The 17,536-nt window shown below is 49.2% G+C and overlaps 12 protein-coding genes across 12 annotated transcripts; 4 read left to right on the top strand and 8 right to left on the bottom strand.

The window, feature by feature from the left end:
* Nucleotides 1–432, top strand: NEMAJ01_2065 (uncharacterized protein; the record flags this gene model as incomplete). Its single annotated transcript, XM_047915903.1, has 1 exon — nt 1–432. A coding segment is annotated over one exon (432 nt), but the record flags the coding sequence as incomplete, so codon positions are not given.
* Nucleotides 433–1,157: 725 nt separating this feature from the next.
* On the top strand, nt 1,158–2,693 carry NEMAJ01_2064 (uncharacterized protein; the record flags this gene model as incomplete). Its single annotated transcript, XM_047915902.1, has 1 exon — nt 1,158–2,693. The coding sequence occupies one exon, from the start codon at nt 1,158–1,160 to the stop codon at nt 2,691–2,693; it is 1,536 nt and encodes a 511-aa protein (XP_047771859.1).
* A 636-nt stretch (nt 2,694–3,329) lies between these two features.
* NEMAJ01_2063 (uncharacterized protein) lies at nt 3,330–4,052 on the bottom strand (the record flags this gene model as incomplete). Its single annotated transcript, XM_047915901.1, has 1 exon — nt 3,330–4,052. One exon carries the CDS (start codon nt 4,050–4,052, stop codon nt 3,330–3,332), a length of 723 nt encoding a protein of 240 aa, XP_047771858.1.
* Nucleotides 4,053–4,464: 412 nt separating this feature from the next.
* On the top strand, nt 4,465–7,245 carry NEMAJ01_2062 (uncharacterized protein; the record flags this gene model as incomplete). Its single annotated transcript, XM_047915900.1, has 1 exon — nt 4,465–7,245. The coding sequence occupies one exon, from the start codon at nt 4,465–4,467 to the stop codon at nt 7,243–7,245; it is 2,781 nt and encodes a 926-aa protein (XP_047771857.1).
* Nucleotides 7,246–7,537: 292 nt separating this feature from the next.
* On the bottom strand, nt 7,538–9,292 carry NEMAJ01_2061 (uncharacterized protein; the record flags this gene model as incomplete). The annotated part of the gene is made up of 1 exon (XM_047915899.1): nt 7,538–9,292. The coding sequence occupies one exon, from the start codon at nt 9,290–9,292 to the stop codon at nt 7,538–7,540; it is 1,755 nt and encodes a 584-aa protein (XP_047771856.1).
* Nucleotides 9,293–9,385: 93 nt separating this feature from the next.
* Nucleotides 9,386–9,832, bottom strand: NEMAJ01_2060 (uncharacterized protein; the record flags this gene model as incomplete). The annotated part of the gene is made up of 1 exon (XM_047915898.1): nt 9,386–9,832. One exon carries the CDS (start codon nt 9,830–9,832, stop codon nt 9,386–9,388), a length of 447 nt encoding a protein of 148 aa, XP_047771855.1.
* A 248-nt stretch (nt 9,833–10,080) lies between these two features.
* On the bottom strand, nt 10,081–10,932 carry NEMAJ01_2059 (ubiquilin; the record flags this gene model as incomplete). The annotated part of the gene is made up of 1 exon (XM_047915897.1): nt 10,081–10,932. One exon carries the CDS (start codon nt 10,930–10,932, stop codon nt 10,081–10,083), a length of 852 nt encoding a protein of 283 aa, XP_047771854.1.
* A 289-nt stretch (nt 10,933–11,221) lies between these two features.
* On the bottom strand, nt 11,222–12,997 carry NEMAJ01_2058 (vacuolar protein sorting-associated protein 1; the record flags this gene model as incomplete). The annotated part of the gene is made up of 1 exon (XM_047915896.1): nt 11,222–12,997. The coding sequence occupies one exon, from the start codon at nt 12,995–12,997 to the stop codon at nt 11,222–11,224; it is 1,776 nt and encodes a 591-aa protein (XP_047771853.1).
* A 140-nt stretch (nt 12,998–13,137) lies between these two features.
* Nucleotides 13,138–13,707, bottom strand: NEMAJ01_2057 (uncharacterized protein; the record flags this gene model as incomplete). The annotated part of the gene is made up of 1 exon (XM_047915895.1): nt 13,138–13,707. One exon carries the CDS (start codon nt 13,705–13,707, stop codon nt 13,138–13,140), a length of 570 nt encoding a protein of 189 aa, XP_047771852.1.
* A 230-nt stretch (nt 13,708–13,937) lies between these two features.
* On the bottom strand, nt 13,938–14,540 carry NEMAJ01_2056 (uncharacterized protein; the record flags this gene model as incomplete). Its single annotated transcript, XM_047915894.1, has 1 exon — nt 13,938–14,540. One exon carries the CDS (start codon nt 14,538–14,540, stop codon nt 13,938–13,940), a length of 603 nt encoding a protein of 200 aa, XP_047771851.1.
* An 18-nt stretch (nt 14,541–14,558) lies between these two features.
* On the top strand, nt 14,559–15,932 carry NEMAJ01_2055 (6-phosphogluconate dehydrogenase; the record flags this gene model as incomplete). Its single annotated transcript, XM_047915893.1, has 1 exon — nt 14,559–15,932. One exon carries the CDS (start codon nt 14,559–14,561, stop codon nt 15,930–15,932), a length of 1,374 nt encoding a protein of 457 aa, XP_047771850.1.
* An 80-nt stretch (nt 15,933–16,012) lies between these two features.
* On the bottom strand, nt 16,013–17,110 carry NEMAJ01_2054 (casein kinase 1; the record flags this gene model as incomplete). Its single annotated transcript, XM_047915892.1, has 1 exon — nt 16,013–17,110. The coding sequence occupies one exon, from the start codon at nt 17,108–17,110 to the stop codon at nt 16,013–16,015; it is 1,098 nt and encodes a 365-aa protein (XP_047771849.1).
* Nucleotides 17,111–17,536: the final 426 nt, after the last annotated feature.

Here is a 17,536-nt window from a genome sequence, read left to right as displayed (position 1 = left end):
TTCTCTCTCGTGTACAAGAAGGTGTTTCCGTACAGCCTTGTGGTGGGGGGCATAGAGGAGGGCGTGCAGCTGGGCTTCAGCCTCTTCTGGGAGATCAGAAAAACAGCGCGCAGGCTTTTGGGGCTGTGCCGGGAGAACAAAACCCCGAGAGTCTTTGGAGTGGCGTGCAGGGCTGGGGAAATAGAGCACTACTTCTTCGAGAGGGTGCTGCACACGCTCTGGGACTTTTCGGGGCTCCCTGAAGAGATCATGTACAACCCCGAGAAGCTCTCCCGGAAAGTGGAGGGTGTGCTTTACCACATGGTCAGAACGTGCAAGGAGGGCTGCACGCTTTCGATTCTGCAGGAGATACAGGCGGCGTTGGACGGGCCGGACAGCGGGCAGGCCCTTAGCACAGTAGAAAACCTTCTGGGCAGAATAACCTCGGAATAGGCGCATGGCGCAGCTAAGGCGTAAAGAGCAGCATAGACATAAAGAATTGTATAGTCAGCATAGGCGTTTATATTTTCTTCAGTTTTTTGTGTGCTGAAAGCACAGTTACTCGTGGCTAGCTGTTGTTTGGAGATGGATTGGCGCTTATTTAGAAAACAGCATAGCAGTGTGGTAGACTAAGCACGCAAGCATTCAAACAGGCCTAAAATGACCAAAGGGCAATTTTTCAATGGATACTCCCCGTGTTACAACTGGGCTATGAGCGAGCAGAAAACACGGCAGGCATTGCCCATGCAGTGCTTCCATGCGTGCAGGCATGCTTGCTATCATACAGCCAAATGCACGTGCTGGCTATTTGCATGGCCGAAAACATGCATTTTTTTCTGAGAAACTTGGCGAGCCAAAATTGCACTCCGTCGAAAAAGCTGCTCGAATGAAACTTGTGCCATCATATAGAGGCATATATGTACTAAGGACACACACTCATGAAAATGCGCAGCATGGGCTCGTTTGCAACAGAAAGGGCAGTTGCTGAAAATTGGCACAAATGGCCTGCACTTGCTATTCTGTGCATTTATTGGCATTGTGTGCTGATGCGCGTGTTTTTTTGACTAACATCATTTGATGCCGATCTCATGGCCATTCGTTATATATGAGAGTGTTTTGAAAGAGCAAGAACAAAAATGCCAAAAAAACCGAAATATGTATCAGAAGAAAGCATTGGAATGGCCGGAAATACTTTTATGCAGAAAAAAAAGCGCCTGTTTATTAAGAAAGAGCAGAAGCGAAGCGGCAGTGTTTGGTACCATGTAAGAACCATTCAGTGTGCAATAGGAGAGATGTCCAGTAACTGCTGGTTCCTGTTTGCAATGTATACATATTTTGACAAGGGCAGTTTTGTGTGCATGGCTGCAATCTGTGGATGTCTTTTTGTGTCCTTGGTCAACACAATAAATGTGTGCATGCATAAAAGGATGGATAGAAAGCACATGCAGAAGAGCCAGTCTGACGCGGGGGGCGCAGGGTACGAGCAAAGAAACGGAGAGCCTGAGGAGCACGAAATAGAGCTGCACTGCTCCTACAGAAACATGGTGCAGAACCACTTTAAGCCAGTGCGCTCGATGTACAGGGTTGCCAGCTACATACAGAGCGTGTTCTGCGTCTCCCTTATGCTGACGCTTGTATACCTGCGGACAACTTCATTGGCAAATGCACTCATTTTTCCAAATCTGGTTTTTGATTTGACCTCTCTGTTTGTGTTTCTTCCCATTGGAATGGCCTTTTTGGCAAACATTTTTTGGTGGGTCGAGAGTGGGCGCTATTCCGTTACAAAGAAAATGTGTTTTTTCAGCCTGAATTTTCTTATCTTCTTCCAAGTCTTTATGCATAAATGTTTCCTACATACAATGAATATGGAAAACCATGTATTTGACGAAGAAAGATGCGGAACTTTTTCTGACATCAATGTCCTGACCACTGTGCGGGCTGTGGGGGTTTCGCTGTTTATATTCCCGGCCATACACAATACAGTGGATTTGGCAGGAGATAGGGAGCACCAGTATAGCGCCAGGAATAACACAGTGACCAGGTTTATTGCGCAGGCATTGCTAGTCTGTTTCTATCTAGCATCTTGGAGCATTGTGACGCTAGTGTCTCCTAGCTTTATGTATGCTTCTTCGTACGGGGACTTTTTAACAGGCCTGAAACAAGCGCTGATTCATCAGAGAGAAAGCCCGGATTTTTCATTCGACATCTTGTCTATCACCATCAATTACTACTATATGCTGATTGTTGAGCTTTGGCTGATAGTATTGCTCTTTATGTTCGGCGCAAATCATATGCAGCTACTATACCAAATGACTCATGCATGGATGGGGGGATGCAAAAACCAGGACAGCTATGCAGACGGGCTCTGCAACCATCCTGGGCGCCTGCTTAGAAATAAGGAGAAGTTCTGTCTGAGCGGTTTAATTGTCGCGGTGGCAGGGATGCTGGCGGCTTTTGCGATCAGGCGGCAGTTGTTGCTGCCTATAGCGGTGGTGGGAATGACAATTTCGCTTACGCTTAACGTTATAATACCCCTTGCTATCCTGGTGCCCTGCAAAAAACCAAAAGTGAATTTTATAGGCAAAAGAGCTCAGGAAAGAAGATGGACTGTGTTTATGAGTGTGCTGGCGGTATGCGCAATCTTGGTTATAGGCAGTCATTGGATGGCCAATCCGAATATATACCAGGCCAGCTATTTGTGCCGCTCCGAATAATAGGCTAAATGGCGTAAGAAACCGCAGAAAGCTCACACGTGTCTGCAAAGCCATAAGGAAATGCCCTCTTCTGATTTTCTTTTCAGAAGCTGCAAAATCCCGAGAAGGTGCCAGATGGCTTTTGCTTTTCCAAGCGCCCAGCTTCTATGTAGAATTGGGCAGTTGTGTCTTGTTCAAGAATCGGCCATATGCAGGCAACAATAAACCAAGGTAAACTTATACAAGGAACTATAGCCCTCTGCAAGAGAGTATTTGGATTCTCGAAAGAGCCAGCTGCAGAGTGTGCTCTTCAGACTGGGTACTCCATGCCTTTGCCCTAAAAGGCGTTGCTTAAGCACACGCTGTCTTTTGCTTTGCCAAAATGTAGCAGCACGCCGAAAAGGCCAAAACCACAAGAAAATGCACGCCTCGAATTCAGATAGCCACATAGAAGCAAGGCCAGGCACTTTGCGAATAGGAGAACCCAAACTCCTGTAATGTCTCTCAGCCTTGGGCCCATCTGCATGCGCTTTCCCATAAAGCCACGCTTCAGGGCCATTTCGCACGCGAATTGGCAGCGAGTGGCTGTTTGAATAGGTGTGCTATATCGCGCATGTGTGCATTTGTGTGATTTACTTGCATTTATTTATTCTGCGCCTACAAGGCCTCCTTATAGTCTTCAGCGGACAAAGTGTCCTCCTCAAGTGTGACGCTTTCAATAATTGGCAGGCTTCCGGAGTTTGCCCTTCTTTTTTCGCACTGCGTGTAGTCGGAAACCACCTTTTGGAGCTCATCCATGCCTTCAATCACCTCAGCAAAGACAGTGTGCACGCCGTCCAGATGCTGGCAGTTGTTCTTTGAAAGCACAATGTAAAACTGGCTTCCATTTGTGTTTTCCCCTCTGTTTGCCATTGCCACCATTCCCACTCGGTCATGCAGGCGCGCAGGGTACTCACTTCGCCTTTCTCGCATTTGGTCGGGCTCGTCCTCGAACGACCCGAAGTTCTTCTCGGGGAACGAGCTTGCGCTGCCTGTTCCGTTTTTCTTAACAACGTCTCCGCCCTGGGCTACAAACTCGTCTATGATTCTGTGGAAGGGAATCCCAGCATACCCCAGCATCCTTTCTTCTCCGCCTACGCGCACTTTCACGCCTTCGCAAAACGCCTTGAAGTTGCTCACTGTTTTGGGAAATTGGTCTTTGTACAGGCGTATCTTAAGGCGCACGTACACGTCGTTAGAGTCGCTATCCACATACTTAACATTCATTAGAGCTATGTTCCTAGTGTCGTCAATGAATGCATTGCACACGCCATGTCCAATTGCACTTATTAGAGAAACAATATAAAATATAAGTCCCTTTACTCCTACTGTAATCTGCATGCAAAGACATAATCAAAATACAAAAATAAAATATACCCGAAGCCAGAAAATGAATTTGCGCATAAGAAGACAGTCCCAGGGCGTGAAAAAGCGAAAAAACTCAAGCAAGGCCGCAATAATATGCTGCGCCGCCTTCCTAGAGAGGCCGCATGCTCTCAGGGCAGACGCGTTCAGGCGCTATATGGCTGCGCTGCACTTGGCTGGCGATGCCAATCCCTGGCAGGTGCTTATTGCACAAATTTGGCAGAGCTGCATGCGAGAGGTCTTGTATATGCACTCAGATCTAAATGATTGCACATTGGGAAATGCATGTGCTGTATGCCAAATCATATATACAATATATCATATCACGCGCTGCGAATATAAAAATAAAGGAAATATTAAACATAAATACTAAATTATTTTTATGGGTATGCAGGAAGGTGTTTATTACAGCACAATTGAAGAAGATAGGATGCTATCCGCTGAAGAATTGGACAGAGAGCGGAAGAGAAATCAAATATATGAGTATCTGTGTCACATGCAGGAGGCTAGAGAGTGGATTGAAAACATCATACAGGAGAAAATACCTGATGAGTTTGAGCATGCGCTGAAGGACGGGGTGTATTTGGCCAGGCTTGTTCAGCTGTTTAGGCCAGAGCTGGCGAGCAAGATATTCAGAAACCCTGTGCTGCAGTATAGGCACACAGACAACATAAACAAGTTTTTTGAGTTTTCGAAGAGGGTGGGCATGCCTGCGGTCTTTATGTTTGACCTAGTGGACCTATACGAGGGAAAAAACATTCCAAAGGTCATATACTGCATACACGCGCTGGGCCACTTCCTCTCCAGGAAGAACATAGCCATCAAGCCCAGTAATTTGGTGGGGAGGGCAATATTCACAGAAGACCAGATTACGAAAAAGGAGAAGGAGATTGAAGAGTCTGGGGTTGTTCTGCCGAGCTTCAGCGGCATTGCAGGGAGCGTGGGGGCAACCGTGGACTCTAAGGTCGAAAGCGAGCAGAGCGTGCAGAGCCCCTTGGAAATTGGAGTTTCTTGCATGGACGACGGGCTCCTGGAAGGCGCCGAGGAGACAGAGGAAGCCACAAACAGCGAGATTTTGGACTCTTTCGATGCGAAGGGCGAGCTTGCAGACGAGCTGAACGAAAAGGGCGAGGCCTCAGGCGCTGCCGATGTGGAGACCTGCACAAGAGACGAAGCAGCCCTCACAGAAGAAAACCTCCAGGACGCGCAGGTCATACAGGCGTACTTCCGCATGCTTCTGGCAAGAAGAATCGTCCAAGAGCTAAAGGGAGAGGCTTCGACCAGCATCTTTACAATCAGGAAGATGCTGCGGTTTTTCAAGGGCGACGAGGAAAGGGAGGAGACGGTTGTGGACGAGCTGAACAAAATCCTCGTGCAGCTCTTTGCCGAGAACGCAGATTTGGAAAGCAAAGTGGCCGCAGTTGAAAATAGGATTTCTCTTATGCTTAAGAATAAAATTCAGAAAAAGGCCAGCCTTCCAGCAGAGAAGAGAACATACATGAAATACATGGCTCTGCAAAAACTCTTTGCAAAGCTGCAGGACGACCCCAGCATAGCCACGCAGCTGATTATGGGCCTGCGCCAGAGAGAGGCAGAGGCATTCTGCAGGACCAAACTTTTGGGATTCTTCGGGCACGCACAGACCCCCAGGGAAGAGTACACATACATGCGCGTGGTGGAGACGCTTGTGCATGCAAGCCCAGTTCTGGCCGCGCATAAGAAGAGCGAAAGAATGGCAGAAGCTGGCTCTGAAGAGTGGATCACAAGCGCAGGAAGCAACAGAGATAAGGTCTTGGGCGGAATTGCGCTGCACGCGCTTGTCGTAGCGCAGGGCCTCACCGAAAGAATGGAGGCAGTCCGGAAAATGATTGAGGGCGGGGCGCAGGCCCAGGAAGTCATTGCGTTTGTTGTGGAGAGTGCCCACACCCTCCCGCACGTGATCAGGTTCTACGCAAGGTTTTTGGTCATGGCGCTGAACAAGCAGAGCGTGCAAAGAGACGAGGGCGAGAGCGCGAAAGACCTTTCTGCGGAAAATGAGCGCATGCAGGTGGAAGTGTTCCTCTCCATATGGGAAGTGTTCTTTGCGCCCGTGGTTATAGACGTGCCTGCAGGAGAGAGAAGGGCCGTGCTGATGGACGCTTGCAAAAAGGTCGCAGAGATCGCAGACAGAGAGAAGTGGATGGGCCTGACGCAGGCACAGTTTTCCAAGGCAGAGAAGCTGCACCAGGTCGAGTCGCTGTCTGAGTACTATACCATGCAGTACATTGCAGCGAGACAGCCAAACCACATGCTTGGCCTTAGCGGGGAGGAGATAAACGAGCTGCTTTCGAAGATACTCTGCAGCACAAACTTGCCCGAGGACTTTAAGAACCTTGCGAAGGAGTGCGTGCCGTTCCCGTTCAAGCTTGTTTTTGTGGTGCCAGGCGGAGTTCTTCCGTACTTCCAGGAGAACGCAGGCGCGGTTGAGAAGAGGCTGTGCAAGTGGGCGGTTGTGAAGGCGCTTTCAAACACGGCAGGGAAAAGCATGTCCGAAGTTGTCCAGAGTAAGGCGTGCGACATGGCGTGCGGAAGCGTGTACGCGCTGCACTCCGAGGAGGAGGTTGAAAAGTGCAGGGAGAAGGCCCAGAAGTATGCAGGAAGGCTTTTCGAGCTGGGGATGGTGCAGGACGCAGGAGAGTGCAAGGAGATTCTGAAGATGATCGGCACCGACCTGGCGAACAGACACAGAGCCAGCCTTGCAAGAAAGAGGGAAATACGCGCAACAGAGAAGGCAATTGCGAGCTTGGAGAAGGCCCGGGAGGGCGTGGAGAGGAGAAAGGCCGAGTGCAGAGTGTACCTGGAGAACGTGTCCGCAAAAATTCTTGAAAAGGGGGGAGAGTTTAAGTGCTCGGCAAAGAAGCTTCTTCAGGAGGGCATTATTTTGAGAATGTACAACTGGCAGTCCTCGCAGCTGGACAGCATTATGCTTTCTTTCAAGAAAAGCCCGCTTGGAGAGGTCGTTGTTTCTGTGTTTGTCATTGGAATACAGTCGGCAAGCGAGAAGCTGGCGCTGGACGAAGTTTTGCTGAGAGAAAGCGAGGGAGAGACAGAAATGCAGATGGAGTCTCTGGGCGCTGTTTTCTCGATTCCAAAGCTGATTCTGCTTATCAACAAGAAAATGCGTGTTTAGTAATAAACCTATCGAAATGCAAACGGGCAAGTTTTGTAGCTTTGGCGTGCACTTTTGCAGAGCCATTTTTTGGATTTTTGAGCTTCATGCAGCAGTGGACACCGTCCCAGCTTCTCCGGGAAGGCTTTCGAGCTTTTTCGCTGGCTTGTCCTGCGCCCACATTTGCTGCAAAAGGAGGATGCATGCACATCCTGCCATGCATGCGCTCTCTTAGATTCATAGCCTTGTGTTTATTTATTTGTGCTGTTGCTGCAGGGCTGGCGTCTTTCTTTGCTGCTTCGTCTGCGGTTCATCAGTCTTTGCCTATTAGAATCCCTAGCAGCTGGTTGTGGACTCTCAGCTCGGGCTTGAATCTTCTCACGCTGCGAAACGCTGCAAAGTAGAAGGGGCTGTATATCTCCTCGCTTAGATTCGCTGCATTCGCATTCAGAAATACAGCTTCAGGCAGCACCCCCATCTTTTCAAACATTTCTGCATAAAAGGGCACTTTATACCACGGAGCAGATAGGTCTGTGTAGTACTCGCCTGTTTTTTCCATTATTGAAACTATTTTGTTGTGCGCAAGCTTTATGTCCGCATTTTCTAGAAAGTTAAACGTGTAGTTGTTGTACATGTCTGGGCTTTCACAAATTTGCGTGGACCATTCGATTTGGCGTGTTTTTCTCTCTAAGTTCTCTAAAGTGCGCATGCACATGCTGTTGCACTCCATGCGGGCCTCCGGGCTGTCAATATACAGGCTGCCGTAGCAGCTTCGTATAAGCGTGTAGTTCCCGGCCTCTTCCTGCGGGACTGTGCTTGCAGGATCGTTTGTGTATGCCCATTCTGTTATGTTGAGAGGCTGTTTGCTGTTGCAGGAAAGCATCTTGTGCATGGACCTATTGTTTTTTATGACGGCTGCTGTGTACGGGGTTAGATGGAGGGCGCTCTGCATCAAGGGGGAGAGAAAGAGCGGTATTTTTATTCGGCCTGAGTTGCAGGGCTCATCTGGGTCTTCAAACACGCTCAGAACAGCGTCTCTTTTGGTGTCTTTTTTGGGTATCTGGTAAAAGACTGCAGTAACTCCCTCCCTCTCCAGTTGAGAAATGGTTTTTTTGGTGTCCATAACCGCAGAAAAACTCCAGGTATTTTTCTGTCCGCAGTGCAGGAGGGCTATAACTGTTTCTTTGCTTGAGCAGAAAACTCTCTTCAGATGGGCGCAAATCTGCTCTATGCTATGCTGGCACATAGGCTCTCCCCTCCCCATTAAAAAAGGCATGCATATCTTCCTGTACTTCTGTGTTACGTTGCATATGAAATGAACGTGGGAGTGCGGAACAGGCGTGTCTATATCCCAGATTTGCCTGTGCTTGTATTCTGTTTTTACCATCTCAGGAGGCCCCCCATCGTTCATCTTAAGAGTTATATGGCACTGTATGTTTCTGCACTCTAATACCAGGCCCTTCCCTCGAAACTGGAAGCTCACCATCTGGCCCCCGTGTTTTCTCAAGTACTTCGAAGGGCAAAAGAAATAGAACAAGCAGACCGCGTTGTAGGCCTCAAAGTATTCTATTTTGCGGTGCTGCTTTGGGTTCTGGCGATTCCCGTGGCCTTCTGCAGACAGCGCAGAAAAGCACGACGCATCACTTCTGTGCATAGCATCGGGCTCGGCACACACGCTTACCTCAGAGCGCAAACACTGCAGTATCGTCGAAACTTTATGTAAATAGTCCAGCCCATACGCGATTCTCTTCATAACAATCAAATCGAGTGTTCTCTTAAATGTTTGCGTGTCCATGTGCGTGAAGTCGTCCAAAACCTCTGGGATTCTAAAAACCGCGCCGTGTCCCTGCATAATGTCTATCCCCCTTTTTTTCATCGCATTAAAGAGATCTTCTACGATGTCTTCCGGAAGCGCAGCATTTCTGAAGGTATAGAGCAAGGGCCTTCTGGTGGTGCATTCTATTTGTGTGCGCACAAAGTCCCTTTTTGGATCTTCATGCATGCAGTTGGCCAGTGTGTACTCCAGAAGGTCCTTTACAAAGCTGGAATAGTATCCATGCAGGCCCATGTTTTTTAGCACTTGCTTCTTTTCAAACTCGGCCAGCGTATAGAGCCCAGCACATGCATTCCGGCTATTCGAGCAAAAGCATGTAACAACTTCTCATATGCTGGTGCCTTTCTTGAACTGCCGGAACTCCTCTCTGGTCTGCGAAATGAAGCATTCGGGTTTGTTTAGGTCGCCCGTGCTGTCCGCCAGCCCATAACCTATGCGCAAGTCCTCGCACTCTCCCTTTCTTTGAAGAGCCTCGTTGGAAAGCGCCGTCCTTCTGAACTCCTGCAAATATTTGTCAGAGGGCCCATTGTTACTTTCTCTGGTTGCAACAGTTATAGGTTCAAATCTAGATCTCCTCGCCCGTTTTATGCTATCTCTGCCCATTTTTGGCGCTCCAGTCGCGCAGGAACTGCTTTCTGGCGCAAGCCTGCCTCTCCCACCCGCCTCTTTACGCCGCTGCCTTTCTACACTTGGCGCCCACTCCCACGAACAGACAGCGTATTTGGCCAAACCCAATATTAAGCTCCACTTTTTTAGCTCTATGATCATATGCATTTTGAATGGAAAATAGACTAAATATTTTGCAGAAGTTGATTTTTTTTGAAAAGTTACACGATCATTTTGATTTTCGAGCACATCCATACAAGCACACAAACCAGATAGATGCGGGACAGAAACGGCCCCATGCCATTTGGCCATAGGCATAAACAGAAGGCGCTGGAAAGTATTGTGTGCTTGTGCAGATGCAGAAAAAGTAACTTTGTGCTTTTATTGCTTAGTTAATAGTGCGACGGCGGCTGTTCCTATGTGCTTGACTTGTGGTCTGGCAAAGGCGAGTTCATTGTGCTGTTCGAGGTTATTTCGCTTATGGCATTGTCCACGTCTCCCTGGTGCTTTATTAGCAGGCGTATGTTTGACCCTACGTCTGTAAACCCGCACTCCTTCATGTACTCCACCTGCTTCCTATACTCAAGTATTGGGTTGAAGTTGTACTTGCTCCATGGATTAGGCACTGGCTGGTTGGAGGGCGAGGCATTTCTGCTGCCTTCCTTAAAGCTGGTCCTGTCTCTCTCTTCCATAAGCGCGGCTCCGGGGTCTTTTTGCGTCTTCAGCATGTTCCTGAGCATGTTGAACCCTCCGGGAATTGTCTCCAGCTTGGCCATGGCAATGTCCAAATTCTTCATTTGCGCTGTCATGTACTCCGGATCATCTGCTATTTTTGACATTTGCTCCAGCATTTCCGAACTTTCCATTAGCTTCTTCAGCTCTGGGTTTTCGTTCTTCAGCTCCGGAAGCATCTCCAGAAGACCCTTCATTACGTCTGGGTTGTTCAGTATTTTCTTCATCTCAGGGTCTTTTTTCAGAAGGTTTCCTGTTGGCGCCTCCTTCTTGCTGTAGACTTCCCCGCTTATCTCTGAGGGCCCGGACACTTTCTCGGCTTTGCTGGCGTAGAACACAGAGTCCTCCTGCGTGCCTATTTCGCTCATTGTTTTGGAGGAGTCTGCCAGAATGCTGCCCTTTAGAGTCAATCTTATTTTATCGTGTTCAATATTCAAGCTGTTTTCTATTTTCTGCTTGAACACTTCAATTGTTTCCTCGCCTGATACTTCTATTTCAATCTCCTCATGCAAATACTTCACTCTTACCCTGTACATTTGAAAGACTAAAGATGGAAAATAACAATAAGAAACAAAAACAATTTATTGGTGTTTTCCAAGCCCATGGAAACCAATGGGCATACACAAACAGCCAAAAACTGCCCAATCCCTGTGCACGGGGGAACGAACTACATGGAAGGCCCCGAACATAAGGCTGGTCTGCGCGACAGTTGGCCCATACATCGCAAGTTTCTAGCGGCTGTTTCTCTTTCGCATTTTACCGCGCACAGGCACAGAAGTAGACGTGCAAAGCACCAGGAAACACCAAATGCTCGTTTGTCCGCCCTTACAGAGTGCTTGCTATCGCGTGCGCCTTTTCCAGCGAGAGTATCGACCTCTGCAAAGACTCTCTTTTCTCCTTTGCGGATTCTTCTTCTTGCAGAAGGGCTGGAATGCTCTCCAGGGTGTATATGTCTTCGATCAGCCTCTGCTGCAGCATGTTCATGGTCTTATGCACTACCTCAAAGATGACTATTTTGGGGACCTGGTCGGTTATTGTCCCCTTGAGGTGCTGTATCTGCTGGAGAACCTGCCTCTTGAGCAGCTCAATTTCCGGGCTTATGCTGGGCCCCTGTCCCACTCCTGCACAAATCACATTTGGCGACCCCGCAGAAGCAGGCACCGGCCTAATGTACGTTGCATTCCACTGCAGGAACTCCTTTATAGAACTGTTAGCTGCGCCGAGTCTTTCCTTGAGAAGAGCACTGCTGCTTCTGCACAGCTCTGCCTTGAGCCTGGGAAATCTCTCAAGCTGCCGCGCCCCTAGGATGCACTCCATCATGCTCTGCATTTCCAAAAACACCTTCGTGGAAACCTGCAGGCAGTGCGGCCTTGCCCTGTCAACGGCCTGCGCCATAAAGTGGTACAGACTTTGCGTGGAGCTCACGCCCCCAAACACGCCAGAAGTATTGTGCATCACATTCTCAATTTCCGTGTCGGTTGCGTCAAACAGGTCCAAACTTTGCACCGACTTGAAGAAAAGCGTGTCCAGCGTGTACGATATCCGGGCGCCGTCCACAATCTCCTTTGCCAGGTGCTTGGTGTTGGCCTTTGGAGTTCCAGCGACTTTTCTGTCCAGCTCCTGCCGAAATTCTGTGATCATTTGCATGACCATCTGCCGCTCGTCTTTCACTGAGCTCCCCATTTCCTGCAGCTCCTTCTCCATTTTTCGCAGCAAGAAGGAAATTCTGTCCTGAAGGTACGCGGTGCTTTTTCCTATGTTTTTCTTGAGAATGTCGTTCAGGCGCGTAATTAGGTACGGGATGCCGCAGAACTTGCGGTTTTTCGTGTACGCAGGAGAGTCTTGGAAGTACCTCCTTTCCCTGTCTAGCGCGTCCTTTATCTGGACCTTGCTCTTCAGAGACAGCTCTCCGCGGCATATCACAGGAATAAACCCAAGCTTGGTCTTGATGACTTTTCCCTGCAGGACGTTGACAATGTCTGTCCCTGGGTCCATAAGATCAACTTTGGTCAAGACGCAGAGCGTGCGCTCAAAGTCGGGGTCTACTTCGCGAGCCATCATAAGAGCGTCGGAGCTGGCTATGTCTGTGCTTGCTGGGGAAACGGCAAGAATTATCGTGTTTGCGTTCTGTACGTACGACCGAACAAGCTCCTCGATCTTTTTGACAATGCCCTCTGGCTGCCCGTCGGACTGCACCTTCACAAGCCCGGGCAGATCTATCAGCGTAAGCGGAAGTGCGCTCCTTTTGTAGACCCGCAGAACTATGGGGATTGCTGAGACGTCGTTTTTGTTCTCCAGTATTCTGTCGGTTTCTCGCTGTATCTCCGCCTGCGCGCTTTCAAACGAAAACACCTCGCTTTGAGCATGCCCGAACGTGCAGTGCTCCTCTCCCTCCGTGTTCACAATTTGAATCATCAAAGGCCTCCGCGTCACCATCCCAGTCCCCCGCGGAAGTATCTCGCGCCCTACAATGTTTTCCAAAATGCTGCTTTTGCCAGAGCTTTGCGCCCCTATCACAACTATCTGTGGAATGTTTATGGGGTTCTGTATGTCTACGCACAGAACCTGCAGCGAGTTCACTTTCTCTATTATGTCATCCATGCACGCAAACATAAAAAGTATTTGTGTATATGTGAAAACAAACCCAAGAAAAAACACAAGTGTACAGTTTATTTTTAAAGCTTCTCGCATCCTATGGCCTGGAAAGCTCTCTTCTGCACGCACGGGAAAACGTCTGTGCTCTACATATGAAGACCCTTCACCAGAAAAACCCCCACAAACACTCCCAGCACAACCTGGTACACATAGTGGTGCCCATAGACAACTCTTGCAACAGGAACTATCATGGGACAAAGCGACAGCACAGGATTGCACCCAGACTCCAGCATTCTCGCAGTCAAGTACCCTGAAACAACACTGTGGCTGCTGGGAGTTCCTGTGCTGGGCAAGAGTCTGTTTTTAAGCTGCGAGAAGCTTACAGGGATGTGAAGCACGTCCCTTTTGGGCTGCTCCAAAAGCATGCCCGCGTGCGACTTTGGCTCTATCACGACTCTCTCTATGCCGTCTAGGTCTGAAAGCGTTTTCGAGTGTTTCCACCTGCTTGGAATGGCCGGCCCAGAAACACCCGGCCGGTCCCCGTTGAACGGATACTTTACAAGAACGCTCACCACACAGCACAGCGCAAACCGTGCAAAGAAAGACCTGCCCGAAGGAACCGCCTTAATCCTTTTGCTTCGCTCAAAGACCATACTATACACGAAGGAAGCAATAAAAACATAATATGGAAATTCAGAGCATATAGTATCTATCATGCGTCGTAAATCCAGGGTGTGAAAATATTAAATAAAAATCCATAGAGAAATACCCCGTGACTGTGTGCAAGCGCATCAGACGTAGCCCGAAAAATGCATGCATAAAAATGGGAAACCCCGTGCTTTGGAGCTATTTTGGAGGCAAGTTATAAAATGGCTCATTTTTATGTGCTTTATTCTAGTCGTATATTACTGTGCTTGCGTGCATGCTCTTGCTATGCGTGTGCAGTTTATGCCCCGTCTCTCTTCTCTTGCAAGAAGGACAGAGACTTGGAGAGCTCCTGGATATCGTGCGGGCCAAACTCCGGGGAGTGTATTTCCACCTTCATCCTCTTAATCGGGGGCGTGGCTATAACCTTTAGATGCGGGAGTATTTCAGCTTCGTCGTCGCTGAGAAACAGATCCCTAGAAAGAATGTTTTGTGACGTCTTGGAGGGCGCTATCGTGTTAACAGACATGTTTTGGAACTCTTCAATTTCCAGCTCTTTCTTTTGAAACCACCCATCGTCTACGCTTTGGTTGGAAATTTCTGCACCCTCAAAAAACTCGCTTTCAGGAGACGGCCTGGCAAAGGGCTCCGGCGCAGCTTTTTGCGCGGACCCTCTGAACATCTCAGAGAAGAAAGTCTTTCGAGGGGCCGGCGCTGGAACTTTTATTTTCTTCTCCAGCTGTGCCTTTGAGGGGTCTTGGGGCACGCCTGGGTTGCCGTGCTCCTTCAGAAGCTTTTCAATTCGCACCTTCTGGTGCTGGTACTCTTTTTTGGTGAAGTCCTTTATCCGAGGGGCGTCAAACTCGAAAAGTTCTTCCTCGGACACTGTCTCTCTTATAGGCATATGAAAATATTTGTTTTCATGGATATTGGTCTTATAGGGCTTGGCGTCATGGGGGAGAATCTTGTCATGAACGCAGTGAGCAAGGGATACACAGTATGCGTCTACAACAGGACAGTTGAAAAAACACGAAAATTTGTGGGCGAGGCAAACACCCCGAGCATTACAGCGGGTGAAACTTTGCCTGAGTTTGTGTCTGCGCTGAAAGCACCCAGGAAGATTCTTCTGATGGTGAAAGCGGGGGCGCCGGTGGACGAGTTTCTTCGGAAACTTTCAGAGCATTTGAGCCCGGACGATATTGTTATAGACGGGGGAAACTCAAACTACAAAGACACGACAGAAAGGTGCAGATTTGCAAATGGGAAGTTTCTGTATGTGGGCTGCGGGATCTCTGGGGGCGAGGACGGAGCCAGGTACGGGCCGTCCATTATGCCGGGCGGGGACAGGGCTGCCTGGGAGCACATACAGGGCATCCTGCAGGGAATATCCGCGCGAGCAGAGGGCGGTGGCCCGTGCTGCGAGTGGATAGGCCCGGAAGGGAGCGGGCATTTGGTGAAAACCGTGCACAACGGGATTGAGTATGCGGAGATGCAGGTGATTTCCGACTTCTACCAAATCCTCAGGGCGCGCATGGAGCCGTGCGAAGTCTCTGCAGTTTTTAAAAAGTGGCAGGAGTCTGGGACGTCTGGGTTTCTGATCGAGTCTGCCGTGCAAGTGCTCGAAAAAAAATCCGAGGAAAAGTTCATAATTGACTCGATTGTTGACGCGTCTGCGCAAAAAGGCACGGGAAAGTGGACTGTGCAGGAGGCCTTTGAGTTTGGCGTTCCTGCGTCTGTTATTTCTGACGCAGTCATGGCCCGCGCCATATCCTCAATGAAGGGCGAGCGCGCGGAGCTTGCACAGAAGCTGCCCGCTGGCACTTCACAGGAAGCAGATTTCAGCGAGATTTCTGCGGAGGAGATGCGAAAGGCGTTTCTGGTGTGCCGGGCTGTCTCTTACATCCAGGGATTCAACTTGATCAGAGCCATTTCCGAGCACAACAAATGGGACATTTCGCTGAAGACGCTGTGCTCGGTTTGGAGCAACGGGTGCATCATACGGAGCGAGTTCCTGGGGACGCTTGCAGCAATTTCTGAAAGCAGCCTGCTCTTTGCCTCGAGCGAGTTTCTAAGCATTGCGCGGGACGGGATAGCACAGCTGCGAAAAATAGTCGCACTCTCCGTGCAAGGCGGAGTCAGCATTCCGTGCATATCCTCCGTGCTGTCCCACTACGATGCAATGCGGGCGGAAAAGTCCTCTGGGAACATGATACAGGCGCTCAGAGACCTCTTCGGGGCGCACACTCTTCTGCTGGAAGAGAGTCCGGAGACGCCTGTGCACATAAACTGGAAATAAACCACAGCCATTCACTTTATTACTACCGGCAGGATGCCAAAACACGCAAATATGCATGCCAAAATCTATACACTTTGCACTCATCTGGTACAAAAAAGGCCGCAGCAAAACAGCCTTTTCAAAGACCTCCACACAGACTTCTTTTTGACGACTTCTTCGTCCAGGCTGTCGTTGGAAATGTTCTCTGTGTACCCTTTGAAGACGTGCTCCCACTCGAACACCCCATCGTCCGACAGCCCGTGCGCGCTCAGGGCGCTGTCAAACAGCCCCATAAGATACTTGTAGTCGGGAACTGTGTCAAACTTAACGGTTTCAACGTACCGAAAATACTCCACCATTTGCTTCCCCCCAGGCATGTTTTTTGCCACCTCCTCGATCTTCATTTCGCTTTTCATTTCCCCAATTATCCTGCACTTCTCTCGCTTCGACTCCTTCAGGCCCTGCCAAGGGAGCTTCCCCTTCAGCAGATAGAGTATAATGTACCCAATTGACTCCAAATCGTCTTTTCTCCCCAGATCGTACCCTTTGTGCGCGTTCACAGAGGCATACCTGGGCGTGCCAGTTAGCTTCTTCCCTGTGCCGTTGTACGAGTGCTGCCCGTGCTTTACAAACTCTTTTGCCATCCCCAGGTCGATCAGAAATATTTTCCTGGGGTCTCTCCCAATGAGAAAGTTGTCTGGCTTAAGATCCCTGTGGACATACCCTATTGCGTGCAGCTTCTGAACTTGATCTACCATTCTTTTGGCAATTATATATACAGTTTTCACGCTGAACATTCTGTTGCGAATTGCCAGCATATCTTCCAGGCTCATCCCCAAATACTCCATGGCCAGATACTTGTAGAACCTGCACTGCCCAAAGCACTCTATGTACGGAAAGCCCTCGGCTGCGCCCAACTTCATATACACATTGTACTCGTTCTCCAGCTGGGAGTATCTGTTTTCAGAGTGCATCTCTATCTTTATGGCCAACTTCCGCGTGCTATCTACGCCGCGCCCTTCAAAGACAATTCCAAAACTGCCTTGACCTATCTTTTCGCTCAGCACGTATCCACCAATTATATCGCCAGGCTGTGGCAGCTTATACTCTGCCCTTGCTTTTCTGAGCGTGGGCGTGTTTGGGGCATCTTCCAAATTCGCACTCTCTTTCTGTTTCATCGACTCTTGTATGTTTGCCATAAAATTTTAAAGCATTTGCTCTGTGCTCTTATACGAAAACACATCATGCAAACACAGAACGGCCAAAATGCGAGGAGGACAGGATGCGGTGAAAGTGCACAAATACGCACTACACAGGCACTTGCAACAGATCATGCACTCTGCCCTGCTTGCGCGCTGTAAAACAGACTGTATCCGCAGCCCACGCGAAATAGCATGCTATACGGTGCTTTGGGAAGAGAGGGCATATATGCAATGCCACGAGCAGGCCAGCCAAAGAGAAAAGGGCACGCTCAGATTGCTCTTCCCATGCAAGGGACTGACCCATAGAATTTCGGCCCTGGACCCGCTGAGTCTGAAAATGGACTTTCTTTTCCCTTTTTGCGGGGAGACGCATAAAATCCCGAGTGCACGCCAGTGAACGGACACAGCCGAAAACTCTACTTT

This window comes from Nematocida major (assembly GCF_021653875.1).
Source record: "Nematocida major strain JUm2507 chromosome Unknown 2391, whole genome shotgun sequence".
Lineage (NCBI taxonomy): Eukaryota > Fungi > Microsporidia > Nematocida > Nematocida major.
The sequence above is the reverse complement of the archived record's forward strand: the minus strand, read 5'-3'. Positions and strand labels throughout refer to the sequence as shown.